Genomic DNA, 22,422 nt, shown 5'->3' on the forward strand with positions numbered 1-22,422 from the left:
CCAGATGTTATCACTCTGGAGGGCCAGGAATGGTCCAGACATTCCCATCCGAAGTGGCAGATGTGGGTCAAGTATTCACCACCCAGGACTCTCAGATGCAGGTCAGGATCTGTACACTGACCGGTGTCTCTCGGTCCTCTCTCTCAGGGGGAGATCTGTACACTGGCTGGTGTCTCTCGGTCCTCTCTCTCAGGGGGAGATCTGTACACTGACCGGTGTCTCTCGGTCCTCTCTCTCAGGGGGAGATCTGTACACTGGCTGGTGTCTCTCGGTCCTCTCTCTCAGGGGGAGATCTGTACACTGACCGGTGTCTCTCGGTCCTCTCTCTCAGGGGGAGATCTGTACACTGACCGGTGTCTCTCGGTCCTCTCTCTCAGGGGGAGATCTGTACACTGACCGGTGTCTCTCAGTCCCTCTCTCTCAGGGGGAGATCTGTACACTGACCGGTGTCTCTCAGTCCCTCTCTCTCAGGGGGAGATCTGTACACTGGCTGGTGTCTCTCGGTCCTCTCTCTCAGGGGGAGATCTGTACACTGACCGGTGTCTCTCAGTCCCTCTCTCAGGGGGAGATCTGTACACTGACCGGTGTCTCTCAGTCCCTCTCTCTCAGGGGGAGATCTGTACACTGACCGGTGTCTCTCAGTCCCTCTCTCTCAGGGGGAGATCAGTACACTGACCGGTGTCTCTCAGTCCCTCTCTCTCAGGGGGAGATCTGTATACTGACCAGTGTCTCTCAGTCCCTCTCTCTCAGGGGGAGATCTGTACACTGACCGGTGTCTCTCGGTCCTCTCTCTCAGGGGGAGATCTGTACACTGACCGGTGTCTCTCAGTCCCTCTCTCTGAGGGGGAGATCTGTACACTGACCGGTGTCTCTCAGTCCCTCTCTCTGAGGGGGAGATCTGTACACTGACCGCTGTCTCTCAGTCCCTCTCTCTCAGGGGGAGATCAGTACACTGACCGGTGTCTCTCAGTCCCTCTCTCTCAGGGGGAGATCTGTACACTGACCGGTGTCTCTCAGTCCCTCTCTCTGAGGGGGAGATCTGTACACTGACCGGTGTCTCTCGGTCCTCTCTCTCAGGGGGAGATCTGTACACTGACCGGTGTCTCTCAGTCCCTCTCTCTGAGGGGGAGATCTGTACACTGACCGCTGTCTCTCAGTCCCTCTCTCTCAGGGGGAGATCTGTACACTGACCGGTGTCTCTCCGTCCCTCTCTCTCAGGGGGAGATCTGTACACTGACCGGTGTCTCTCGGTCCCTCTCTCTCAGGGGGAGATCTGTACACTGACCGGTGTCTCTCAGTCCCTCTCTCTGAGGGGGAGATCTGTACACTGACCGGTGTCTCTCAATCCCTCTCTCTCAGGGGGAGATCTGTACACTGACCGGTGTCTCTCTGTCCCTCTCTCTCAGGGGGAGATCTGTACACTGACCGGTGTCTCTCAGTCCCTCTCTCTCAGGGGAGATCTGTACATTGACCGGTGTCTCTCAGTCCCTCTCTCTCGGGGGGAGATCTGTACACTGACCGGTGTCTCTCAGTCCCTCTCTCTCAGGGGAGATCTGTACACTGACCGATGTCTCTCAGCCATTCTCTCTCAGGGGGAGATCTGTACACTGACCGGTGTCTCTCAGTCCCTCTCTCTCAGGGGGAGATCTGTACACTGACCGGTGTCTCTCAGTCCCTCTCTCTCAGGGGGAGATCTGTTCACTGACCGGTGTCTCTCAGTCCCTCTCTCTCAGGGGAGATCTGTACACTGACCGGTGTCTCTCAGTTCCTCTCTCTCAGGGGGAGATCTGTACACTGACCGGTGTCTCTCAGTCCCTCTCTCTCAGGGGAGATCTGTACACTGACCGATGTCTCTCAGCCATTCTCTCTCAGGGGGAGATCTGTACACTGACCGGTGTCTCTCGGTCCCTCTCTCTCAGGGGGAGATCTGTACACTGACCGGTGTCTCTCAGTCCCTCTCTCTCAGGGGGAGATCTGTACACTGACCGGTGTCTCTCAGTCCCTCTCTCTCAGGGGAAGATCTGTACACTGACCGGTGTCTCTCAGTCCCTCTCTCTCAGGGGGAGATCTGTACACTGACCGGTGTCTCTCAGTCCCTCTCTCTCAGGGGAGATCTGTACACTGACCGATGTCTCTCAGCCATTCTCTCTCAGGGGGAGATCTGTACACTGACCGGTGTCTCTCAGTCCCTCTCTCTCAGGGGGAGATCTGTACACTGACCGGTGTCTCTCAGTCCCTCTCTCTCAGGGGGAGATCTGTACACTGACCGGTGTCTCTCGGTCCCTCTCTCTCAGGGGGAGATCTGTACACTGGCCGGTGTCTCTCAGTCCCTCTCTCTCAGGGGAGATCTGTACACTGACCGGTGTCTCTCAGTTCCTCTCTCTCAGGGGGAGATCTGTACACTGACCGGTGTCTCTCAGTCCCTCTCTCTCAGGGGAGATCTGTACACTGACCGATGTCTCTCAGCCATTCTCTCTCAGGGGGAGATCGGTACACTGACCGGTGTCTCTCGGTCCCTCTCTCTCAGGGGGAGATCTGTACACTGACCGGTGTCTCTCAGTCCCTCTCTCTCAGGGGGAGATCTGTACACTGACCGGTGTCTCTCAGTCCCTCTCTCTCAGGGGAAGATCTGTACACTGACCGGTGTCTCTCAGTCCCTCTCTCTCAGGGGGAGATCTGTACACTGACCGGTGTCTCTCAGTCCCTCTCTCTCAGGGGGAGATCTGTACACTGACCGGTGTCTCTCAGCCCCTCTCTCTCAGGGGGAGATCTGTACACCGACCAGTGTCTGTCTGTCCCTCTCTCTCAGGGGGAGATCTGTACACTGACCGGTGTCTCAGCCCCTCTCTCTCAGGGGGAGATCTGTACACTGACCGGTGTCTCTCAGTCCCTCTCTCTCAGGGGGAGATCTGTACAGTGACCGGTGTCTCTCAGGAGGAGATCTGTACACTGACCGATGTCTCTCAGCCATTCTCTCTCAGGGGGAGATCTGTACACTGACCGGTGTCTCTCGGTCCCTCTCTCTCAGGGGGAGATCTGTACACTGACCGGTGTCTCTCAGTCCCTCTCTCTCAGGGGGAGATCTGTACACTGACCGGTGTCTCTCAGTCCCTCTCTCTCAGGGGAAGATCTGTACACTGACCGGTGTCTCTCAGTCCCTCTCTCTCAGGGGGAGATCTGTACACTGACCGGTGTCTCTCAGTCCCTCTCTCTCAGGGGGAGATCTGTACACTGACCGGTGTCTCTCAGTCCCTCTCTCTCAGGGGGAGATCTGTACACTGACCGGTGTCTCTCAGCCCCTCTCTCTCAGGGGGAGATCTGTACACCGACCAGTGTCTGTCTGTCCCTCTCTCTCAGGGGGAGATCTGTACACTGACCGGTGTCTCAGCCCCTCTCTCTCAGGGGGAGATCTGTACACTGACCGGTGTCTCTCAGTCCCTCTCTCTCAGGGGGAGATCTGTACACTGACCGGTGTCTCTCGGTCCCTCTCTCTCAGGGGGATCTGCACACTGACCGGTGTCTCTCAGTCCCTCTCTCTCAGGGGTAGATCTGTACACTGACCAGTGTCTCTCTCTCTCTCTCTCTCAGAGAATAACTCATACACTCTCTCTTTCTATCTGTTTATAATAGATTTACAAAACTTCGCGCGGTCCATCTCCTCAGGCCCCCTCCCTCCCCCAACCCCACCCACCCGCCCCCTCCCTGCATCTCAGACAGCCGTCTGCGTGGCGCCGTCTGGGAGCGCCGTGCTCCGGGACAGCGGGGAGCCAGTGCGGGACCCGGGAGACGCCCGCTGAGCGGTCTGCAGGCGGCCGGACGTGCGAGTCTCCTGGGTGTCACGGAAACTGGCCAGTGGGGGTCGGAATCGCAGCCCCTTCTGGGACGTGCCCTCCACCGCAGACTGGATCTGTGAGAACAGAGGGTGGTTAGAGAGGGAGGGGGGAGAGACAGGGGTTGAGAGAGAGAGAGTGGGGGGAGAGAGATGGAGGGAGGGAAGGAGAGAGAGTGGGGTGAGGTAGCATAGGGGGACAGAGGGGTAGTGGAGACATACAGGGAGCGGGAGAGACAGCGAGAGGGGGCAGAGGGTGGGAGGAGGGGAGTGAGAGGGGTTGGGCAGTGAGGAGGAGGGGAAGAGAGAGGGGAGAGAGAGGGCGCAGGGGAAGAGAGTGGGAGGTGGGAGAGAGAGGGTGGATTGAAAGGGAGGGGGTGATGGAGGGGGTGGGCAGAGGGAGGGGGCAGGGGAGATGGAGGGGGTGAAGGAGCGGCCAGGTAAAGTGGGAGGCAGAGGGGGCGGTGGAGAGAGAGGGGGAGGGAGAGAGAGGGGAGATGGAGGGAGGGTGAGAGAGGGGCAGGGGAGGGAGGGAGAGGTGGGGAGAGCGACGGCGGAGAGATGCGAGGAAGCTGGGGAAAGAGCGGGGGAGCGGGTGAGAGAGTGGAGACGGGGCAGAGGAGGGGCGAGATCGGATGAGAAAGGAGGGGTGAGAGTGGGGAGCCAGCAGGCAAACAAAGTGTGTGGGGAGAGAGGGGGGCCGGGCAGGGAAACGGATGCGGAAATCGCGCGTCGGGGGACGGATTTGCGGAGTGAGATCCCGGGGACGCGTTCCGAACGGTGGTGGGGGGGGGGGGGGAGAGCGCGTCGAGGGGCGGACAGGGAGCTCCCCGACCGGGCAGGGCTGCACTCACCTCGCGCAGAGCCACCACCCCAACCAGCTTCCCCAGACTGGTGACGTAGGCACGGTCCAGTCCCAAGAGGCTGAAGAGGGTGTGCGTCTGTGGGGGGGGGGGGGGGAGAGGAGGGAGATTGAGAAGCATTCGGGCTCTGACGACCAGACCATGTAACAGTTTCTTCCCCCAAGCCACCAGACTCCTCGATACCAGAGACCGGTCTGACACCAACCTGCTATACCGTCTACTGTGCCTATTGTCTTGTTTATTATTCCTGCACTGTTTTGTGCACTTTATGCAAGCCCTGGTAGGTCTGTAGTCTAGCGTAGTTTTTTCTGTTTTTTTTCCTTTTGCCGTTCAGTGTAGTTTTTGTATCATTTCGCATAGCACCATGGTCCTGGAAAACGTCGCGTACAGGGTCTTTTTTCTTGTATGTTAATTTAAAATGGCTTCTTTGTTATGTTAAATCGCTGAGGAAGTCTCCAGCTAGACATTTGCTTGGCTTAATACAGAAAGCAGGGCGCTATTAACCAATGCGGATTCACGTTATAGTTTTTATCGAGCGATAATCCTGTCTCATAGGACTGGGAACGGGGGTTTTTTGGCGGGGAGTCGGAGGAGAGACGGGGAGGACGGCGGACGTGCGAAAGTCCCCCGTCGATCACTCCGGGTGGTCCGAGCCGTGATTCGACAGGATCCGGGTGGTCGCCAGGAATTCATTGAGCTCCAACGGTTGTGCACGAAGAACTTGGACTTTCATAAGCCTGGCACCTTTTTATCCCCCCCATTACTTCCTTTTCCGTATTGAATTTATATTAATTTCATACACTTAGTAATATCTACAAAGTGTGTTTGGTAAAACGTATTGGGTGCGCTGGCTGATGATCGATGTTTGGGATTAATTCGGGCGGCAACCGACTCCGTGGGAAGTGTTCAGGCCGGTGCTGGGCGGGATTTCCCCTCGACATATACGAGCCAATATAACTCAGCGTTACAGTTGTTTCGTTTTACTGTGTTCTGTACCAACAGTTATGGTTGAAATGACAATAAGTATCGCTGTGATGATTGTACGTTCTAGTATCAATTGTTTGGCGACAATAAAGTATAAAAAAGTATTTCAAACTACGCTAAGTTGCACATTGAGACGGAGGTGCGACAGAAAGATTACTCCTCACGCCTGCGAGGGATGTAAGAAATGAAGACAATTCAATTGGCCGACACAGTACTCACCTTCTGAAGAGACGTCTTTTCGACCAGTTGGTAGGGCGAGGGGTCGATTCGACAGGTTTCAAAGCTGACGGTGACATCTCTCCTCTCCCACCCGATCACCTGGGAAAGTGCGAGTTATGTCCGAAACTGTCATAAGACCGGAAGATATGCGGGGGGCAGAAGTAGGCCACCCAGTCCATCGAGTCTGCCTCCGCCATTCAATCATGGCTGATCCAATTCTTCCAGTCATCCCCACTCCCCTGCCTTCACCCCAATACCCTCTGATGCCCTGGCTAATTAAGAACCCGTCTATCTCTGCCTTAAATACACCCAATGACTTGGCCTCCACTGCCACTCTTAGCAACAAATTCCACAGATTTACCACCCTCTGACTAAGTAATTTCTCCCATCTCAGTTCTAAAAGGATGCCCTTCTATCCTGAAGTCATGCCCTCTTGTCCTAGACTCCCCCACCATGGGAAATAACTGTGCCATATCTCATCTAATTATAATTGTTGAAGAAAGTGCAAAAATGGGTCTATCTATCAATTGCAAAAAAGGCAATGTATGGTGATATCTGTAATCTGTCAAGTAGGGGACCGTGCACAATTCTGATTTGATGGAGAGGGATGTGAGAGTTCGGAGGAACATCTGGAGAAACTTCTGAAATGCCCGCTTCGCTGCCTCTGCTACTGTGTGGTAACCGGAATCTCCGGAGCTGAAGGCCCCGAATCCTCGGCTTTGCTTGTTTCAGCGGCCGGGGCGAGGTCGAAGGCACTCGGCAGAGGATGGGGCTCGGGAGGCTATATCGGAGAGGCTGGTCGGAGGCTCGGAGTTTTCGGATGGACGGACTCAGTGTCAGCTGTGGTCGGCTGCTTCCAAGGCATCGGCAAGTTGACGGTGTCTGGAGGTTTATGGCAGGGAGTTTCTCCCTTTTGCCACCTGCTATCGGGGACTCGGAAGTCAATCGGGACTTTGAGACTTTTTTTTTTACCGTGCCCATGGTCTGCTCTTCATCAAATTATGGTATTGTTTTCCACTGCTGTAGCTATATGTTATAATTATGTGGTTCTGTCAGTGTTAGTCTTTGGTCTGTCCTGTTTTCTGTGATATCACTCCGGAGGAACATTGTATCATTTCTTAATGCACGTATGCATTTCTAAATGACAATAAAAGAGGACTGAGTGTTCTCATAATCTAATCTAATCTAAAAGAAGGAGAATCCTATCTGCAGGCTGAAAATAAACGGGGAAGACATAAAACAAATACAGAACTTTTGCTACTTAGGAAGCAGATGGCAGGTGCGACTTGGACATCAAAAGAAGAACAGGGATGGCAAAGACACCTTTACGAGAATGAAGAGGATACTGACCAACACTAAACTAGGCATGACAACCCGCCTCAGAGTACTGAAATGCTACGTTTATCCAGTTACGTTCTATGGCTCAGAATGTTGGACGATAGTAACATGAGGAAACGAATTGAAGCAGCAGAGATGTGGTTTTTTAAGGAGGATGCAAAGAATGTCATGGACAAAATGAATATCTAATGAGGATGTCATGAACAGAGCAAGCACAAAAAGAGAAATAATGTATGAGATCGTGAAAAGGCAGCGTGACTTCATTGGACATGTGATTAGGAAAGAGGAGTTAGAATGCACGGTGATTATGGGAAAGATTGAAGGGAAGAAAGCAGCCAGAGAACTGGAAATGAATACCAATGAATTGATCCACTTGACCCAAAACAGGAGTGCGTGGGCCATGGCAGTCAAAGCTCAAACTGGGCACGGCACCTGATGATGATGATGATGATAATGATGATGATGATGATAATAATGATGATGATGATAATAATGATGAATATGATGATGATAATGATGATGATGATGATAATGATGATGATATAATAATGATGATGATAATAATGATGATGATTATGATGATGATAATAATGATGATGATGATATAATAATGATGATGATGATGATAATAATGATGATGATGATAATAATGATGATGATTATGATGATGATAATGATGATGATGATGATGATAATGATGATTATGATGATGATGATGATGATATCTGTTCAGGCCTTATAACATTCAGAATGTTTCTATGAGATCCCCCCTCCTCTCATTCTCCTGAACTCCAGGGAACAGCCCAAGAGCTGCCAGACGTTCCTCATACGGTAGCCCTCTCATTCCTGGAATCGTTCTCCTGAATCTTCTCCGAACCCTCTCCAATGTCAGTACATCCCTTCTACGATAAGGAGCCCAAAACTGCCCACAGCACTCCAAGTGTGATCTCACGAGTGCCTATGGAGTCCAGGGATTCCACGACGCCCCCACACCCCTCCCCCGTCTTTGCCCCAGCGATCCCTGGGTTGGGGAAGAGAGGGAGTGGGGTCCGAATCGGCCCCCGGGGGGAAGGGAGAGAACTCACTTCTTCCAGCTTCAGACTCCCTCCCAGGTTGGATGGCTCCTGCGGATAAATTTGAGAGAATCAGAGAGCTGGGGGGGGGGGGGCGGAAGAGGGAGAACCGCGGGAACGAGCGGGAGTGAGCGGGAGAGAGAGGCCGTGAGCCGGAGGACGCAGAGCGGGAGGGACGGAGAGTGCGGCGGCGAGAGAGAGGGCGAAAGGGTGGGGGAGAGGGGGAACGGGAGGCGGAGGGAGGGGACGGGAGGGCAGGGCAAGAGGGAAAGGAAAAGAGGGGCCCGGACCCGCTGGGAAAATGGGCTGAAAAGTGGCGGGTGGAACTGGAATGTACGCGAGTGTGAGGCGTGGCACTTCGGCCCACCAGGGCAGGGTTTAATCAGCGGGCGGCAGGGCATTTGGGAACACAGACCAAATAGATGGCCAATCAAACAGGCAACTAAAGGAATCCCCTCCTCCCTGCAACCTGTCCACATCCCTCCATCTTCCTCACATCCCCATGCCTCTCCAAACATCTCTCAAAAGCCCCTAACGTATTTGCCTCTCCCACCACCCCAGGCATCCACCCCTCTCTCCGTCGTGAGTCCAGGACCAGAGGACACAGATAGAGTAGATGTGGAGAGGATGTTTCCTATAGTGGGGGAGTCTCGGACCAGAGGACACAGATAGAGCGGATGTGGAGAGGATGTTTCCTATAGTGGGGGAGTCTAGGACCAGAGGACACAGATAGAGCGGATGTGGAGAGGATGTTTCATATAGTGGGGGAGTCTAGGACCAGAGGACACAGATAGAGTAGATGTGGAGAGGATGTTTCATATAGTGGGGGAGTCTCGGACCAGAGGACACAGATAGAGTGGATGTGGAGAGGATGTTTCCTATAGTGGGGGAGTCTAGGACCAGAGGACACAGATAGAGTGGATGTGGAGAGGATGTTTCCTGTAGTGGGGGAGTCCAGGACCAGAGGACACAGATAGAGTAGATGTGGAGAGGATGTTTCCTATAGTGGGGGAGTCTCGGACCAGAGGACACAGATAGAGTGGATGTGGAGAGGATGTTTCCTATAGTGGGGGAGTCTAGGACCAGAGGACACAGATAGAGCGGATGTGGAGAGGATGTTTCATATAGTGGGGGAGTCTAGGACCAGAGGACACAGATAGAGTAGATGTGGAGAGGATGTTTCATATAGTGGGGGAGTCTAGGACCAGAGGACACAGATAGAGTGGATGTGGAGAGGATGTTTCCTGTAGTGGGGGAGTCTTGGACCAGAGGACACAGATAGAGTGCAGAGAAAATTCACATGCCATTGCCAGGTCTGGGGACGTGAGTTAAAAGGAAAGACTGAATAGGCTTGGACTTCATTTGCTGGAGCGTTGGAGATTGAGAGGAGATTTGATGGAAGCATACAAAGTTATGAGGGGTATAGACAGGGTGAAGGCAAGCAGGCTTTTCCCCCCTGAAGCCGGGTGGGACTGCAACTGGAGGTCAGGGGTTAAGGGTGAAAGGTGAGAAGTTCAAGGGGAACTTCTTCACTCAGAGGGTGGAACGAGCCGCCGGGCTTGATTTCAACGTCTCCGGAAGTTTGGATGGGTACAGGGACAGGAGGGGGATGGCCCAGGTGCACGTCGATCGGAGAAGGCCGATTAGGAGGTCGGGAAGAACTAGACTGGCCAAGGGGCTTGTACTTCCTCTCTCTCTCAACGTGATCTCACACCATCCAACTCCCTGTGACGATGACAACATATCCCAATATCTCCCTTATCCATGATGCTCTATATTTCTCTCTCTCTCACACGCTCTCTGAGACTCTTGTGATGAGAGAGAGAGAGGGAAGGGAAGGAAGAGAAACTTGGATGAGAGAGCATGAAGTGGGCAAGAAGGAGAACGAAAGACCCCAGGTGATGGGCATGTGGGGGAGAGGGTCGCTAGTGAGATTCAGGGAGTTGTCTCTCAGTCCCTCTCTCTAAGGGGGAGATCTGTACACTGACCGGTGTCTCTCAGTCCCTCTCTCTCAGGGGGAGATCTGTACACTGACCGGTGTCTCTCAGTCCCTCTCTCTAAGGGGGAGCGAGGGTCAGGGAGGGACCTGGAGGGCAGGTTCTCTGGAGAGCGATGGGGAGACGGTGAGTGAGAGAGAATCGGCCGCAGGGAAAAGGAGGTCGAAGGCTCGGAGGGTGGGGACAGGGTTTTGACCTGCGCCGAGTTCCCCTCCTGCGCATTCCGTCTTAGTGAAGAGAATATGTTCCACAGGGTGGTCTGCGGTCCGGCCTGCTTCGGGTCTGTGGAGAGAGACGCAATTCAGAGACACCACTCCTCTCCCAACGCGACATGTTCTCCAGTGTCAGCCTGGGAGTTTGTGATGGGACGGTGCGGATGGAGATTCACTCTGTGTCTGACCCCGGGAGTGTGTGATGGGACGGTGCGGAGGGAGATTCACTCTGTGTCTGACCCCGGGAGTGTGTGATGGGACGGTGTGGAGGGAGATTCACTCTGTCTCTGACCCCGGGAGTGTGTGATGGGACGGTGTGGATGGAGATTCACTCTGTGTCTGACCCCGGGAGGGTGCGATGGGACGGTGCGGAGGGAGATTCACTCTGTGTCTGACCCCGGGAGTGTGTGATGGGATGGTGTGGGACATCTCTCCCCCTCAGTCACACCTTTCGCGTTGTAAGTTGTGGTCGACGGCCTCGTCTCGTCCGTTGACCGGCTCTTCTCCACATCTGGCCCTTCTCGCTTTGAATGGAAAACAAAACGGTGAGGATCTATTCAACTTTGGCCCCTCTCGTTCCCTTGTTCCTGGGCTTCCGAATCCCGTCCGCCAGTTCCCGCTCCCCCGTCCGCGAGTTCCCGCTCCCCCGTCCGCGAGCCTTCCGCTCCCCCGTCCGCGAGCCTTCCGCTCCCCCGTCCGCGAGTTCCCGCTCCCCCGTCCACGAGCCTCCCGCTCCCCCGTCCGCAAGCCTCCCACTGCCCCGTCCGCGAGCCTCCCACTGCCCCGTCCGAGCCTCCCGCTCCCCCGTCCGCGAGCCTCCCGCTCCCCCGTCCGCCAGTTCCCACTCCCCCGTCCGCGAGTTCCCGCTCCCCCGTCCGCGAGCCTCCCACTCCGTCCGCGAGCCTCCCACTCCTCGGTCCGCGGCCCTCAACTCCCCAGCCGTACCTCCTGCAGGCCGCCGTCCTCCTGCTCGATGTAAACGACAGAGGGAGTCTTTGCGCCCTCGGCCCCCCGGCCACCGGCCGTCCCGCCGTGGAGCCCCGCGGTCCCCTGGGCCTGCCGCAGGAGCAAGCCCCGCAGTTCGCTCCGCTCGATGCAGCCCAGCAGGATCATCGACTCTGGGGGGCCGAGGGCAGACAGAGGCTCGTCATCGCGGGCCGGCACGGGTCAACCAGCGGGAAGGAGGGGAGAACGCGGGGGGATCGAGGCAGGGGAGAAATCGGAGGGATCGAGGGAGGGGAAAACTCGAAGGGATGGAGGAAGCGGGGAACTCAAAGCGATGGAGGGAGGAGGGAACTCAAAGGGATGGAGAGAGGAGGGAACTCAAAGGGATGGAGGGAGGGGGCAACTCGGAAGGATTGAGGGAAGGGAGAACTCGGAGGGATCGAGGGAGGGAGGAGGGCACTTGGGAGAGCGGGAGAGTAGAGTTAAGGAGGATGGAAGGAAAACGGAGGGGACGAGGAGATGGGGAGGTGGAGGGGACGGGTCAGGAGGAGGGAAGGAAAGAGGAGGGGAGGAGGAGATGGGGAGGTGGAGGGGACGGGTCAGGAGGACGGAAGGAAAGAGGAGGGGACGAGGAGATGGGGAGGTGGAGGGGACGGGTCAGGAGGAGGGAAGGAAAGAGGAGGGGACGAGGAGATGGGGAGGTGGAGGGGACGGGTCAGGAGGAGGGAAGGAAAGAGGAGGGGACGAGGAGATGGTGAGGTGGAGGGGACGGGTCAGGAGGAGGGAAGGAAAGAGGAGGGGACCAGGAGATGGGGAGGTGGAGGGGACGGGTCAGGAGGAGAAAGGAAAGAGGAGGGGACGAGGAGATGGGGAGGTGGAGGGGACGGGTCAGGAGGAGGGAAGGAAAGAGGAGGGGACGAGGAGATGGGGAGGTGGACGGGATGGGTCAGGAGGAGGGAAGGAAAGAGGAGGGGACGAGGAGATGGGGAGGTGGTGGGGACGGGTCAGGAGGAGGGAAGGAAAGAGGAGGGGACGAGGAGATGGGGAGGAGGAGGGGACGGGTCAGGAGGAGGGAAGGAAAGAGGAGGGGACGAGGAGATGGGGAGGAGGAGGGGACGGGTCAGGAGGAGGGAAGGAAAGAGGAGGGGACGAGGAGATGGGGAGGAGGAGGGGACGGGTCAGGAGGAGGGAAGGAAAGAGGAGGGGACGAGGAGATGGGGAGGTGGAGGGGACGGGTCAGGAGGAGGGAAGGAAAGAGGAGGGGACGAGGAGATGGGGAGGTGGATGGGACGGGTCAGGAGGAGGGAAGGAAAGAGGAGGGGACGAGGAGATGGGGAGGTGGACGGGACGGGTCAGGAGGAGGGAAGGAAAGAGGAGGGGACGAGGAGATGGGGAGGTGGAGGGGATGGGTCAGGAGGAGGGAGACAGACTGCCCACCGACCTGGGGTGTCGACGAAGGGGAAGGTGTTCAGCCGGCTTTGCTTCAGGACCCGCAGGATGTCGCCGTAGGTGGATGTCGAGGCGACGAAGGAGAGATTACGCACCATTATGTCCCCAGCAGATATGTTGAACTTGCTGCGGGCAGAGAGAGAGAGAGAGGCGGGGGTGGTTAGCCCCCGAGGGGGCAGCATCAAGGCTCGCTGATACAGGGGTGAACTTCAACCCTGGCACCGAGGGCCCTCGGGACCGGAATCTCTCCCCGCACCGTCCCATCACACACTCCCGGGGTCAGACACAGAGTGAATCTCCCTCCGCACCGTCCCATCACACACACCCGGGGTCAGACACAGAGTGGATCTCCCTCCGCACCGTCCCATCACACACTCCCGGGGTCAGACACAGAGTGAATCTCCCTCCCCACCGTCCCATCACACACTCCCGGGGTCAGTCACAGAGTGAATCTCCCTCCCCACCGTCCCATCACACACTCCCGGGGTCAGACACAGAGTGAATCTCCCTCCGCACCGTCCCATCACACACTCCCGGGGTCAGACACAGAGTGAATCTCCCTCCCCACCGTCCCATCACACACTCCCGGGGTCAGTCAAAGAGTGAATCTCCCTCCCCACCGTCCCATCACACACTCCCGGGTCAGACACAGAGTGAATCTCCCTCCGCACCGTCCCATCACACACTCCCGGGGTCAGACACAGAGCGAAGCTCTCCCACCTGAGGTGTCCCCAGCTGAACTCGGGCAGGTAGGGGAGCTTCTTGACCTGGATGATGCTCTCGTAGAGGCTGGGCTGTAGGCCCTGGGCCACCATGTTGGCCAGGATCACCGCCACCATCATGGGCAGGATGTGGGAGATCTCGCCGGTGAGCTCGAAGCAGATTACCGCCGTCGACACCGTGTGCGTCATCGCCCCGGTCATCGCGGCTGCTCCTGTTGGACGGGACGGGGCGCATGGGGTCAGAGATAGTGGGAATGACCCCCCCCCCCGTTCTCCGCACTACCCAGACACCAGAATATCCACCCACCCCAACTCCCTCCCTGACCCAGGGGTCGTTCGGACAGGGATGGGGAGGGGGAACCCGGGACCGTTGGCCCCCCCCCTCCCTCCCTGACCCAGGGGTCGTTCAGACAGGGATGGGAAGGGGTAACCCCGGGTCGATTTGCCCCCTTCTCCCTCCCTCCCTGACCCAGGGGTCGTTCGGACAGGGATGGGGAGGGGGAACCCGGGACCGTTCGCCCCCCCTCCCTCCCTGACCCAGGGGTCGTTCGGACAGGGATGGGGAGGGGGAACTCGGGACCGTTCGCCCCCCCCTCCCTCCCTGACCCAGGGGTCGTTCGGACAGGGATGGGGAGGGGTAACCCCGGGCCGATTTGCCCCCTTCCCCCTCCCTCCCTGACCCAGGGGTCGTTCGGACAGGGATGGGGGCCAATTCATCCTTTCCCTCCCTCTCTGACCCAGGGGTCGTTCGGACAGGGATGGGGAGGGGGAACCCAGGACCGTTCGCCCCCCCCTCCCTCTCTGACCCAGGGGTCGTTCGGACAGGGATGGAGAGGGGGAACCCCGGGCCGATTCACCCCCTCCCTGACTCAGGGGTCGTTCAGACAGGGATGGGGAGGGGTAACCCCGGGCCAATTCGCCCCCTCCCTGACCCAGGGGTCGTTCGGACGGGGACGGGGAGGGGGAACCCCGGGCCGATTCGCCCCCTCCCTGACCCAGGGGTCGTTCGGACGGGGACGGGGAGGGGCCCGCTCACCAATCACTGCATATCCTCCTGGGAGAATGTGGTAGAGTTTTCCCTGGTTCAGCAGCCCGTCCGGGAACAAGACGGCCATCGTTTCTCCAACTAACCTTCCCAAGGCTGCCCCTGGACTCGCAGGGACGGTGCAGGGAGTGGGGGTGGGGGGGACAGGAAGAGAGAGAGAGAGAGAGAGAGAGAGAGGAAAGACAGACAGAGGGAGGGCAGGAGAGAGTGCGGAGAGAGAGGGGTAAGACAGACACAGAGGGAGGGCAGGAGAGTGCGGAGAGAGAGGGGTAAGACAGACACAGAGGGAGGGGAGGAGAGAGTGCGGAGAGAGGGGGTAAGACAGACACAGAGGGAGGGCAGGAGAGTGCGGAGAGGGAGGGGTAAGAGACAGACACAGAGGGAGGGCAGGAGAGAGTGCGGAGAGAGAGGGGTAAGACAGACACAGAGGGAGGGGAGGAGAGAGTGCAGAGAGAGAGGGGTAAGAGACAGACACAGAGGGAGGGGAGGAGAGAGTGCGGAGAGAGAGGGGGTAAGAGACAGATAGAGAGAGGGGAGAGGAGAGTGCGGAGAGAGAGGGGTAAGAGACAGACACAGAGAGAGGGCAGGAGAGAGTGCGGAGAGAGAGGGGTAAGAGACAGACACAGAGGGAGGGGGGAGGAGAGAGTGCGGAGAGAGAGGGGTAAGAGACAGACACAGAGGGAGGGCAGGAGAGTGCGGAGAGAGAGGGGTAAGAGACAGACACAGAGGGAGGGCAGGAGAGAGTGCGGAGAGAGAGGGGTAAGAGACAGACACAGAGGGAGGGCAGGAGAGAGTGCGGAGAGAGAGGGGTAAGACAGACACAGAGGGAGGGGAGGAGAGAGTGCGGAGAGAGAGGGGTAAGAGACAGACACAGAGGGAGGGGAGGAGAGAGTGCGGAGAGAGGGGGTAAGACAGACACAGAGGGAGGGCAGGAGAGAGTGCGGAGAGAGAGGGGTAAGAGACAGACACAGAGGGAGGGCAGGAGAGAGTGCGGAGAGAGGAGGGGTAAGAGACAGACACAGAGGGAGGGCAGGAGAGAGTGCGGAGAGAGAGGGGTAAGAGACAGACAGAGAGAGGGGAGGAGAGAGTGCGGAGAGAGGGGGGTAAGACAGACACAGAGAGAGGGGAGAGAGAGTGCGGAGAGAGAGGGGTAAGAGACAGACACAGAGGGAGGGGAGGAGAGAGTGCGGAGAGAGAGGGGTAAGACAGACACAGAGGGAGTGGAGGAGAGAGTGCGGAGAGAGAGGGGTAAGAGACAGACACAGAGGGAGGGCAGGAGAGAGTGCGGAGAGAGAGGGGAAAGACAGACACAGAGGGAGGGGAGGAGAGAGTGCGGAGAGAGAGGGGTAAGAGACAGACACAGAGGGAGGGCAGGAGAGAGTGCGGAGAGAGAGGGGTAAGAGACAGACAGAGAGAGGGGAGGAGAGAGTGCGGAGAGAGAGGTGTAAGACAGACACAGAGGGAGGGCAGGAGAGAGTGCGGAGAGAGAGGGGTAAGAGACAGACACAGAGGGAGGGCAGGAGAGAGTGCGGAGAGAGAGGGGTAAGAGACAGATAGAGAGAGGGAGGAGAGAGTGCGGAGAGAGAGAGGGGAAAGACAGACACAGAGAGAGGGGAGGAGAGAGTGCAGAGAGAGAGGGGTAAGAGACAGACACAGAGGGAGGGCAGGAGAGAGTGCGGAGAGAGAGGGGTAAGAGACAGACACAGAGGGAGGGGAGGAGAGAGTGCGGGAGAGAGAGGGGTAAGACAGACACAGAGGGAGTGGAGGAGAGAGTGCGGAGAGAGAGGGGTAAGAGACAGACACAGAGGGAGGGCAGGAGAGAGTGCGGAGAGAGAGGGGAAAGACAGACACAGAGGGAGGGGAGGAGAGAGTGCGGAGAGAGAGGGGTAAGAGACAGACACAGAGGGAGGGCAGGAGAGAGTGCGGAGAGAGAGGGGTAAGAGACAGACAGAGAGAGGGGAGGAGAGAGTGCGGAGAGAGAGGTGTAAGACAGACACAGAGGGAGGGCAGGAGAGAGTGCGGAGAGAGAGGGGTAAGACAGACACAGAGGGAGGGCAGGAGAGAGTGCGGAGAGAGGGGGGTAAGAGACAGATAGAGAGAGCGGAGGAGAGAGTGCGGAGAGAGAGAGGGGAAAGACAGACACAGAGGGAGGGCAGGAGAGAGTGCGGAGAGAGAAGGGTGAGACAGACACAGAGGGAGGGGAGGAGAGAGTGCGGAGAGAGAGGGGTAAGAGACAGACACAGAGGGAGGGCAGCAGAGAGTGCGGAGAGAGAGGGGTAAGAGATAGACACAGAGGGAGGGCAGGAGAGAGTGCGGAGAGAGAGAGGGTAAGAGACAGACACAGAGGGAGGGCAGGAGAGAGTGCGGAGAGAGAGGGGAAAGACAGACAGAGGGAGGGCAGGAGAGAGTGTGGAGAGAGAGGGGTAAGACAGACACAGAGGGAGGGGAGAGAGAGGGGAGAGGGAGGGCAGGAGAGAGTGCGGAGAGAGAGGGGTAAGAGACAGACACAGAGGGAGGGCAGGAGAGAGTGCGCAGAGAGAGGGGTAAGACAGATACAGAGGGAGGGCAGGAGAGAGTGCGGAGAGAGAGGGGTAAGACAGACACAGAGGGAGGGCAGGAGAGTGCGGAGGAGAGAGGGGTAAGAGACAGACACAGAGAGAGAGGAGGAGAGAGTGCGGAGAGAGAGGTGTAAGAGACAGATAGAGAGAGGGGAGGAGAGAGTGCGGAGAGAGAGGGGAAAGACAGACACAGAGAGAGGGGAGAGGGAGGGCAGGAGAGAGTGCGGAGAGAGAGGGGAAAGACAGACACAGAGAGAGGATAGAGAGAGGGGAGGAGAGAGTGCGGAGAGAGAGGGGTAAGACAGACAGAGGAGGGAGGAGGAGAGAGGAGGGAGAGGGAGGGCAGGAGAGAGTGCGGAGAGAGAGGGGTAAGAGACAGACACAGAGGGAGGGCAGGAGAGAGTGCGGAGAGAGAGGGGTAAGACAGACACAGAGGGAGGGCAGGAGAGAGTGCAGAGAGATAGGGGTAAGAGACAGAAGTGAGGGAGAGGAGGGCGGGAGAGAGAGGCAGCAGAGGGGAGAGGTAGAGGACAAATCAACGCCAATTCTGTGATCTGTGCCCCACGTGGTTTTACACACCTCTGTAAGGTCACCCCTGCACCCCTCTCAACCTGCCCGACCTCTCTCCGTAACTCAGTCCCTCGAGTCCCGGCAACATCCTCGTGAATCTCCCCTCCGCACTCTTTCCAGCTCAGCGGCATCTTTCCTACAGCGGGGCGACCAAAACCGAACACCGTACTCCCAGTGCGGCCTCACCGACGTCTCGTACGACTGGGATGTGACCCCCCGACTCCCGTACTCAGTGTCCTGACTGATGAAGGCCAGCGTGTCGAACGCCTTCTTCACCGTCCCGTCTACCTGTGACTCCACTTTCAGGGAACCGTGTCCCCGTACCCCTGGGTCCCTCTGTTCCACGACACTCCCCGGGGTCCCCGTCTACCTGAGACTCTACTTGCAGGGAACCGTGTCCCTGTACCCCTGGGTCCCTCTGTTCCACAACACTCCCCGGGGTCCCCCGTCTACCTGTCCCTGTACTGTCCTGGGTCCCTCTGTTCCACAAACACTCCCCGGGGTCCTCGTCTACCTGAGACTCTACTTTCAGGGAACCGTGTCCCTGTACCCCCTGGGTCCCTCTGTTCTACACACGCTCCCTGGGTTCCCCGTCTACCTGTCCCTGTACCGCCTGTTCCCTCTTCCACAACGCTCCCCGGGGTCCCTGTCTACCTGTGACTCCACTTTCAGGGAACCATGTCCCCGTACCCCTGGGTCCTTCTGTTCTACAACACTCCCCCCGGGGTCCCCGTCTACCTGTGACTCCACTTTCGGGGAACCGTGTCCCCGTACCCCTGGGTCCCTCTGTTCCACAACGCTCCCCGGGGTCCCTGTCTACCTGTGACTCCTCGCCTGTCCAGGGAACCGGTCCCTGTACCCCTGGGTCCCTCTGTTCCACAACACTCCCCGGGGTCCCCGTCTACCTGTGACTCCAACTCTCACGACCGTATTGCCTGTCTGTACTGCACTCTCCCTGTAACCGTGACCCGTCATTCTGCGTTCTGTTGCTGTTTTCCCTCGCCTGCCCCGAGATACTGACGTGGTGAAATGATCTCTATGAGCAGGCTTTCAGTTCTCCTCAGCACGTGTGACAAGAAGAAAAAGCAATTTTCAACAACCTTGTCCCTGTCTCCGAATCTCGCAACCTCTCTCTCTCTGACACTCCCCCTCTGCAACTCTCTCTCTGTCTCACTTTGTCTCTGTCTGTCTCTGAATCTGTCACACCTATCCTCTGTCTCTCTCTCTAACTCTCTCCCCATCTCTCTCCCCATCTCTGACTCTCTCTATCTCTCTCCCCCCTCTCTATCTCTGTCTCCCTGTCTCCATCTGTCTCCCTCCTCCCCTCCTCCCTGTCTCCATCTGTCTCCCTCTCTCCTCTCCCTGTCTCTCTGTCTCTGTCTCGTCTTCTCCCTCCCTCTCTCCCTGTCTCTGTCTCCCTGTCTCAGTCTGTCTCCCTCGCTCTCTCCCTCTCCGTCTGTCTCCCTCCCTCTCTCCCTGTCTCTCTGTCTCCCTCTCTCCCTGTCTCTCTGTCTCTGTGTCTCCCTCGCCCTCCTCCGTCTCTCTGTCTCTGTCTGTCTCCCTCCCTCTCTCCCTGTCTCCGTCTGTCTCCCTCCCTCTCTCCCTGTCTCTCTGTCTCCCTGTCTCATTCTGTCTCCCTCCCTCTCTCCGTCTCTCTGTCTCCGTCTCAGTCTGTGTCCCTCCCTCTCTCCCTGTCTCCCTCTCTCCGTCTCAGTCTGTCTTCCTCCCTCTCTCCCTGTCTCTGTCTGTCTCCCTCCCTCTCTCCGTCTCTCTGTCTCTGTCTGTCTCCCTCTCTCCGTCTCTCTGTCTCTGTCTGTCTCCCTCTCTCCGTCTCCATCTCCCTCCCTCTCTCCCTGTCTCCGTCTGTTTCCCTCCCTCTCTCCGTCTCTCTGTCTCTGCCTGTCTCCCTCTCTTCGTCTCTCTGTCTCTGTCTGTCTCCCTCTCTCTGTCTCTGTCTGTCTCCCTCCCTCTCTCCCTGTCTCCGTCTGTCTCCCTCCCTCTCTCCCTGTCTCTCTGTCTCAGTCTGTCTCCCTCCCTCTCTCCCTGTCTCCATCTGTCTCCCTCCCTCTCTCCCTGTCTCTCTATCTCCCTCTCTCCCTGTCTCTCTGTCTCTGTCTGTCTCCCTCCCTCTCTCCCTGTCTCCGTCTGTCTCCCTCCCTCTCTCTCCTGTCTCTCTGTCTCCAGTCTGTCTTCTCCCTCCCTCTCTCCCTGTCTCCGTCTGTCTCCCTCCCTCTCTCCCTGTCTCCCTCTCTCCGTCTCAGTCTGTCTCCTTCCCTCTCTCCCTGTCTCCGTCTGTCTCCCTCCCTCTCCCTCTCCGTCTCTCCCTGTCTCCGTCCTGTCTCCTCTCTCTCTCCCTGTCTCCCTCTCTCCGTCTCAGTCTGTCTTCCTCCCTCTCTCCTCTCTCCGTCTCTCTGTCTCTGTCTGTCTCCCTCTCTCCGTCTCCCTCTCTCTGTCTCAGTCTGTCTCCCTCCCTCTCTCCATCTCTCTGTCTCTGTCTGTCTCCCTCTCTCTGTCTCTGTCTGTCTCCCTCCCTCTCTCCCTGTCTCCGTCTCCCTCCCTCTCTCCCTGTCTCTCTGTCTCCCTGTCTCAGTCTGTCTCCCTCCCTCTCTCCCTGTCTCCATCTGTCTCCCTCCCTCTCTCCCTGTCTCTCTATCTCCCTCTCTCCCTGTCTCTCTGTCTCTGTCTGTCTTCCTCCCTCTCTCCCTGTCTCCATCTGTCTCCTTCCCTCTCTCCCTGTCTCTCTATCTCCCTCTCTCCCTGTCTCTCTGTCTCCCTCCCTCTCTCTCTGTCTCTCTGTCTCCCTCCTTCTCTCCCTGTCTCCGTCTGTCTCCCTCCCTCTCTCCCTGTCTCTCTGTCTCCCTGTCTCCGTCTGTCTCTCTCCCTCTCTCCCTGTCTCCATCTGTCTCCCTCCCTCTCTCCCTGTCTCTCTATCTCCCTCTCTCCCTGTCTCTCTGTCTCCCTCCCTCTCTCCCTGTCTCTGTCTGTCTCCCTCCCACTCTCCCTGTCTCTCTGTCTCCCTGTCTCCGTCTGTCTCCCTCCCTCTCTCCCTGTCTCCGTCTGTCTCCCTCCCTCTCTCCCTGTCTCTCTGTCTCCCTGTCTCCGTCTGTCTCTCTCCCTCTCTCCCTGTCTCCGTCTGTCTGTCAGGGAGAGTTTTTCTTCCTCTCTCGTCTGCGTGAGACGATGGGACTTTCGAGAGACTTTGAGACTTTTTTTTTTACCGTGCCCATGGTCTGTTCTTCATCAAATTACTGTATTGCTTTGCACTGTTGTAACTATATGTTATAATTATGTGGTTTTTGTCAGTGTTAGTCTTGGTCTGTCTTGTGTTTCTGTGATATCACACCGGAGGAACATTATATCATTTCTTAATGCATGCATTACTAAATGACAATAAAAGAGGACTGAGTGTCCTCATAATCTAGTCTAATCTCTCTCCCTCTCGGAATGAGAATCAGGTTTATTTTCACCGGCATGTGACGTGAAATTTGTTAACTCAGCAGCAGCAGTTCACTGCCATACATAATCTAGCGGAGAGAGAAAAAAATAATAATAAAGAAAATAAAACATAATAATAAAGAAAATAAAACATAATAATAAAGAAGTAAATCAGTTCCGCCCTGTTGAGGTGCAAAAACAGGAATACTATGTATTAGAAAAACTGAGGTGGGCTCCAAAGATTCAACGTGCTTGTGGGATTTGGAAGGCAGAGGGGAAGAAGCTGTTCCTGAATCGCTCCTCCCCGCCGTTCTGTCTCCTCTCTCTGCCTGTTAAAGTTTCCCAGAAGAGTATAACAGAAAGAGGGGCAGAATCTGCCTCATCGTACTGGGCGGGGGGGAGGAGGGTCGTTCGGTCGTCCGATAACAGCGGGGTAGAAGCTGCCCCCTGACCTCCTGGGATGTGCTTTCAGGCTGCTGCGTCCCCCGGCCCGCTGGAGGGGGGGGAGAGAGAGTGTCCGGGACGGGTGGGTGGGGGTCTCTCTGAGGGGGCTGGCAGGGAGAGGTGCGGACGGCGGGCTGGCCCGTGTCCGCGATCGCGGGCGCAGCCCGGATGCACCCGGAGAGGGGGCAGGGGAGGCAGAGGGGAGGGGAGGGGAGGGAGTAACGGTACTCACCCATGTTGAAGACGGGGATGAACGCTCCGCAGGGAATGGGCATCGTGCAGGCCACAGCTGCCATCCAAAACTAGGGAAGAGGCAGCAGGAGATGTCAAACAGGGGAGCGGGGAGGGGGGAGAGACGGGAGAGGGGGAGGGTGCAGAGAAGGGAGAGAAAGGGGGGAGAGGAGGAGGAGGGGGAAGGGGTAGATGGGGAGGAGATGCGGAGGGGGGAAGGGGAGAGGATTTGAGAAGGTGGGGAGAGGTGGGAGAGCTGAGAGAGGGAGAGAGGGATGAGGGAGAGATGGGAGGGGAGAGAGAGACGGGAGGGGAGAGAGAGACGGGAGGAGAGAGACAGAGATGGATAATAGTAAGGCACTGAGGAGTGCAGTGGAACAGAGGGATCTGGGAATACAGATACAAAATTCCCTAAAAGTGGCGTCACAGGTAGATAGGGTCATAAAGAGAGCTTTTGGTACATTGGCCTTAATTAATCAAAGTATTGAGTATAGGAGCTGGAATGTTA

General features: G+C 57.3%; 1 protein-coding gene across 2 annotated transcripts; it reads right to left on the bottom strand.

The window, feature by feature from the left end:
* Positions 1 to 3,702: 3,702 nt before the first annotated feature.
* Positions 3,703 to 22,002, bottom strand: LOC140192702 (chloride channel protein-like). 2 transcript variants are annotated; one of them, XM_072250218.1, is made up of 11 exons: positions 21,916 to 22,002; positions 14,668 to 14,778; positions 13,630 to 13,843; positions 12,902 to 13,035; positions 11,461 to 11,633; positions 10,964 to 11,039; positions 10,500 to 10,585; positions 8,319 to 8,357; positions 5,896 to 5,994; positions 4,684 to 4,770; positions 3,703 to 3,907 (listed from the first exon to the last, which is right to left on the bottom strand). In XM_072250218.1, exons 1-11 carry the CDS (start codon positions 21,977 to 21,979, stop codon positions 3,710 to 3,712), a joined length of 1,281 nt encoding a protein of 426 aa, XP_072106319.1. In that variant the 5' UTR covers positions 21,980 to 22,002; the 3' UTR covers positions 3,703 to 3,709. The 2 variants fall into 2 exon arrangements, with proteins under 2 accessions (XP_072106319.1, XP_072106320.1); XM_072250219.1 differs by having other exon boundaries at positions 14,668 to 14,757; positions 21,916 to 21,944.
* Between the last annotated feature and the right edge of the window lie 420 nt (positions 22,003 to 22,422).

Source organism: Mobula birostris, unplaced genomic scaffold (assembly GCF_030028105.1).
Source record: "Mobula birostris isolate sMobBir1 unplaced genomic scaffold, sMobBir1.hap1 scaffold_2205, whole genome shotgun sequence".
Taxonomy (NCBI): domain Eukaryota; kingdom Metazoa; phylum Chordata; class Chondrichthyes; order Myliobatiformes; family Myliobatidae; genus Mobula; species Mobula birostris.

Bases quoted from the DNA above. Each gene is read 5' to 3' on its own strand.
- LOC140192702 (XM_072250218.1), bottom strand. From the start codon at position 21,979: ATGGCAGCTGTGGCCTGCACGATGCCCATTCCCTGCGGAGCGTTCATC. The intron at 11,040-11,460 runs GTACGGCTGGGG...TTCCATTCAAAG, and splicing joins AGGACGGCGGCCTGCAGGAG to CGAGAAGGGCCAGATGTGGA. The intron at 8,358-10,499 runs GTCAAAACCCTG...ATTTATCCGCAG, and splicing joins AGGAGGGGAACTCGGCGCAG to GAGCCATCCAACCTGGGAGG.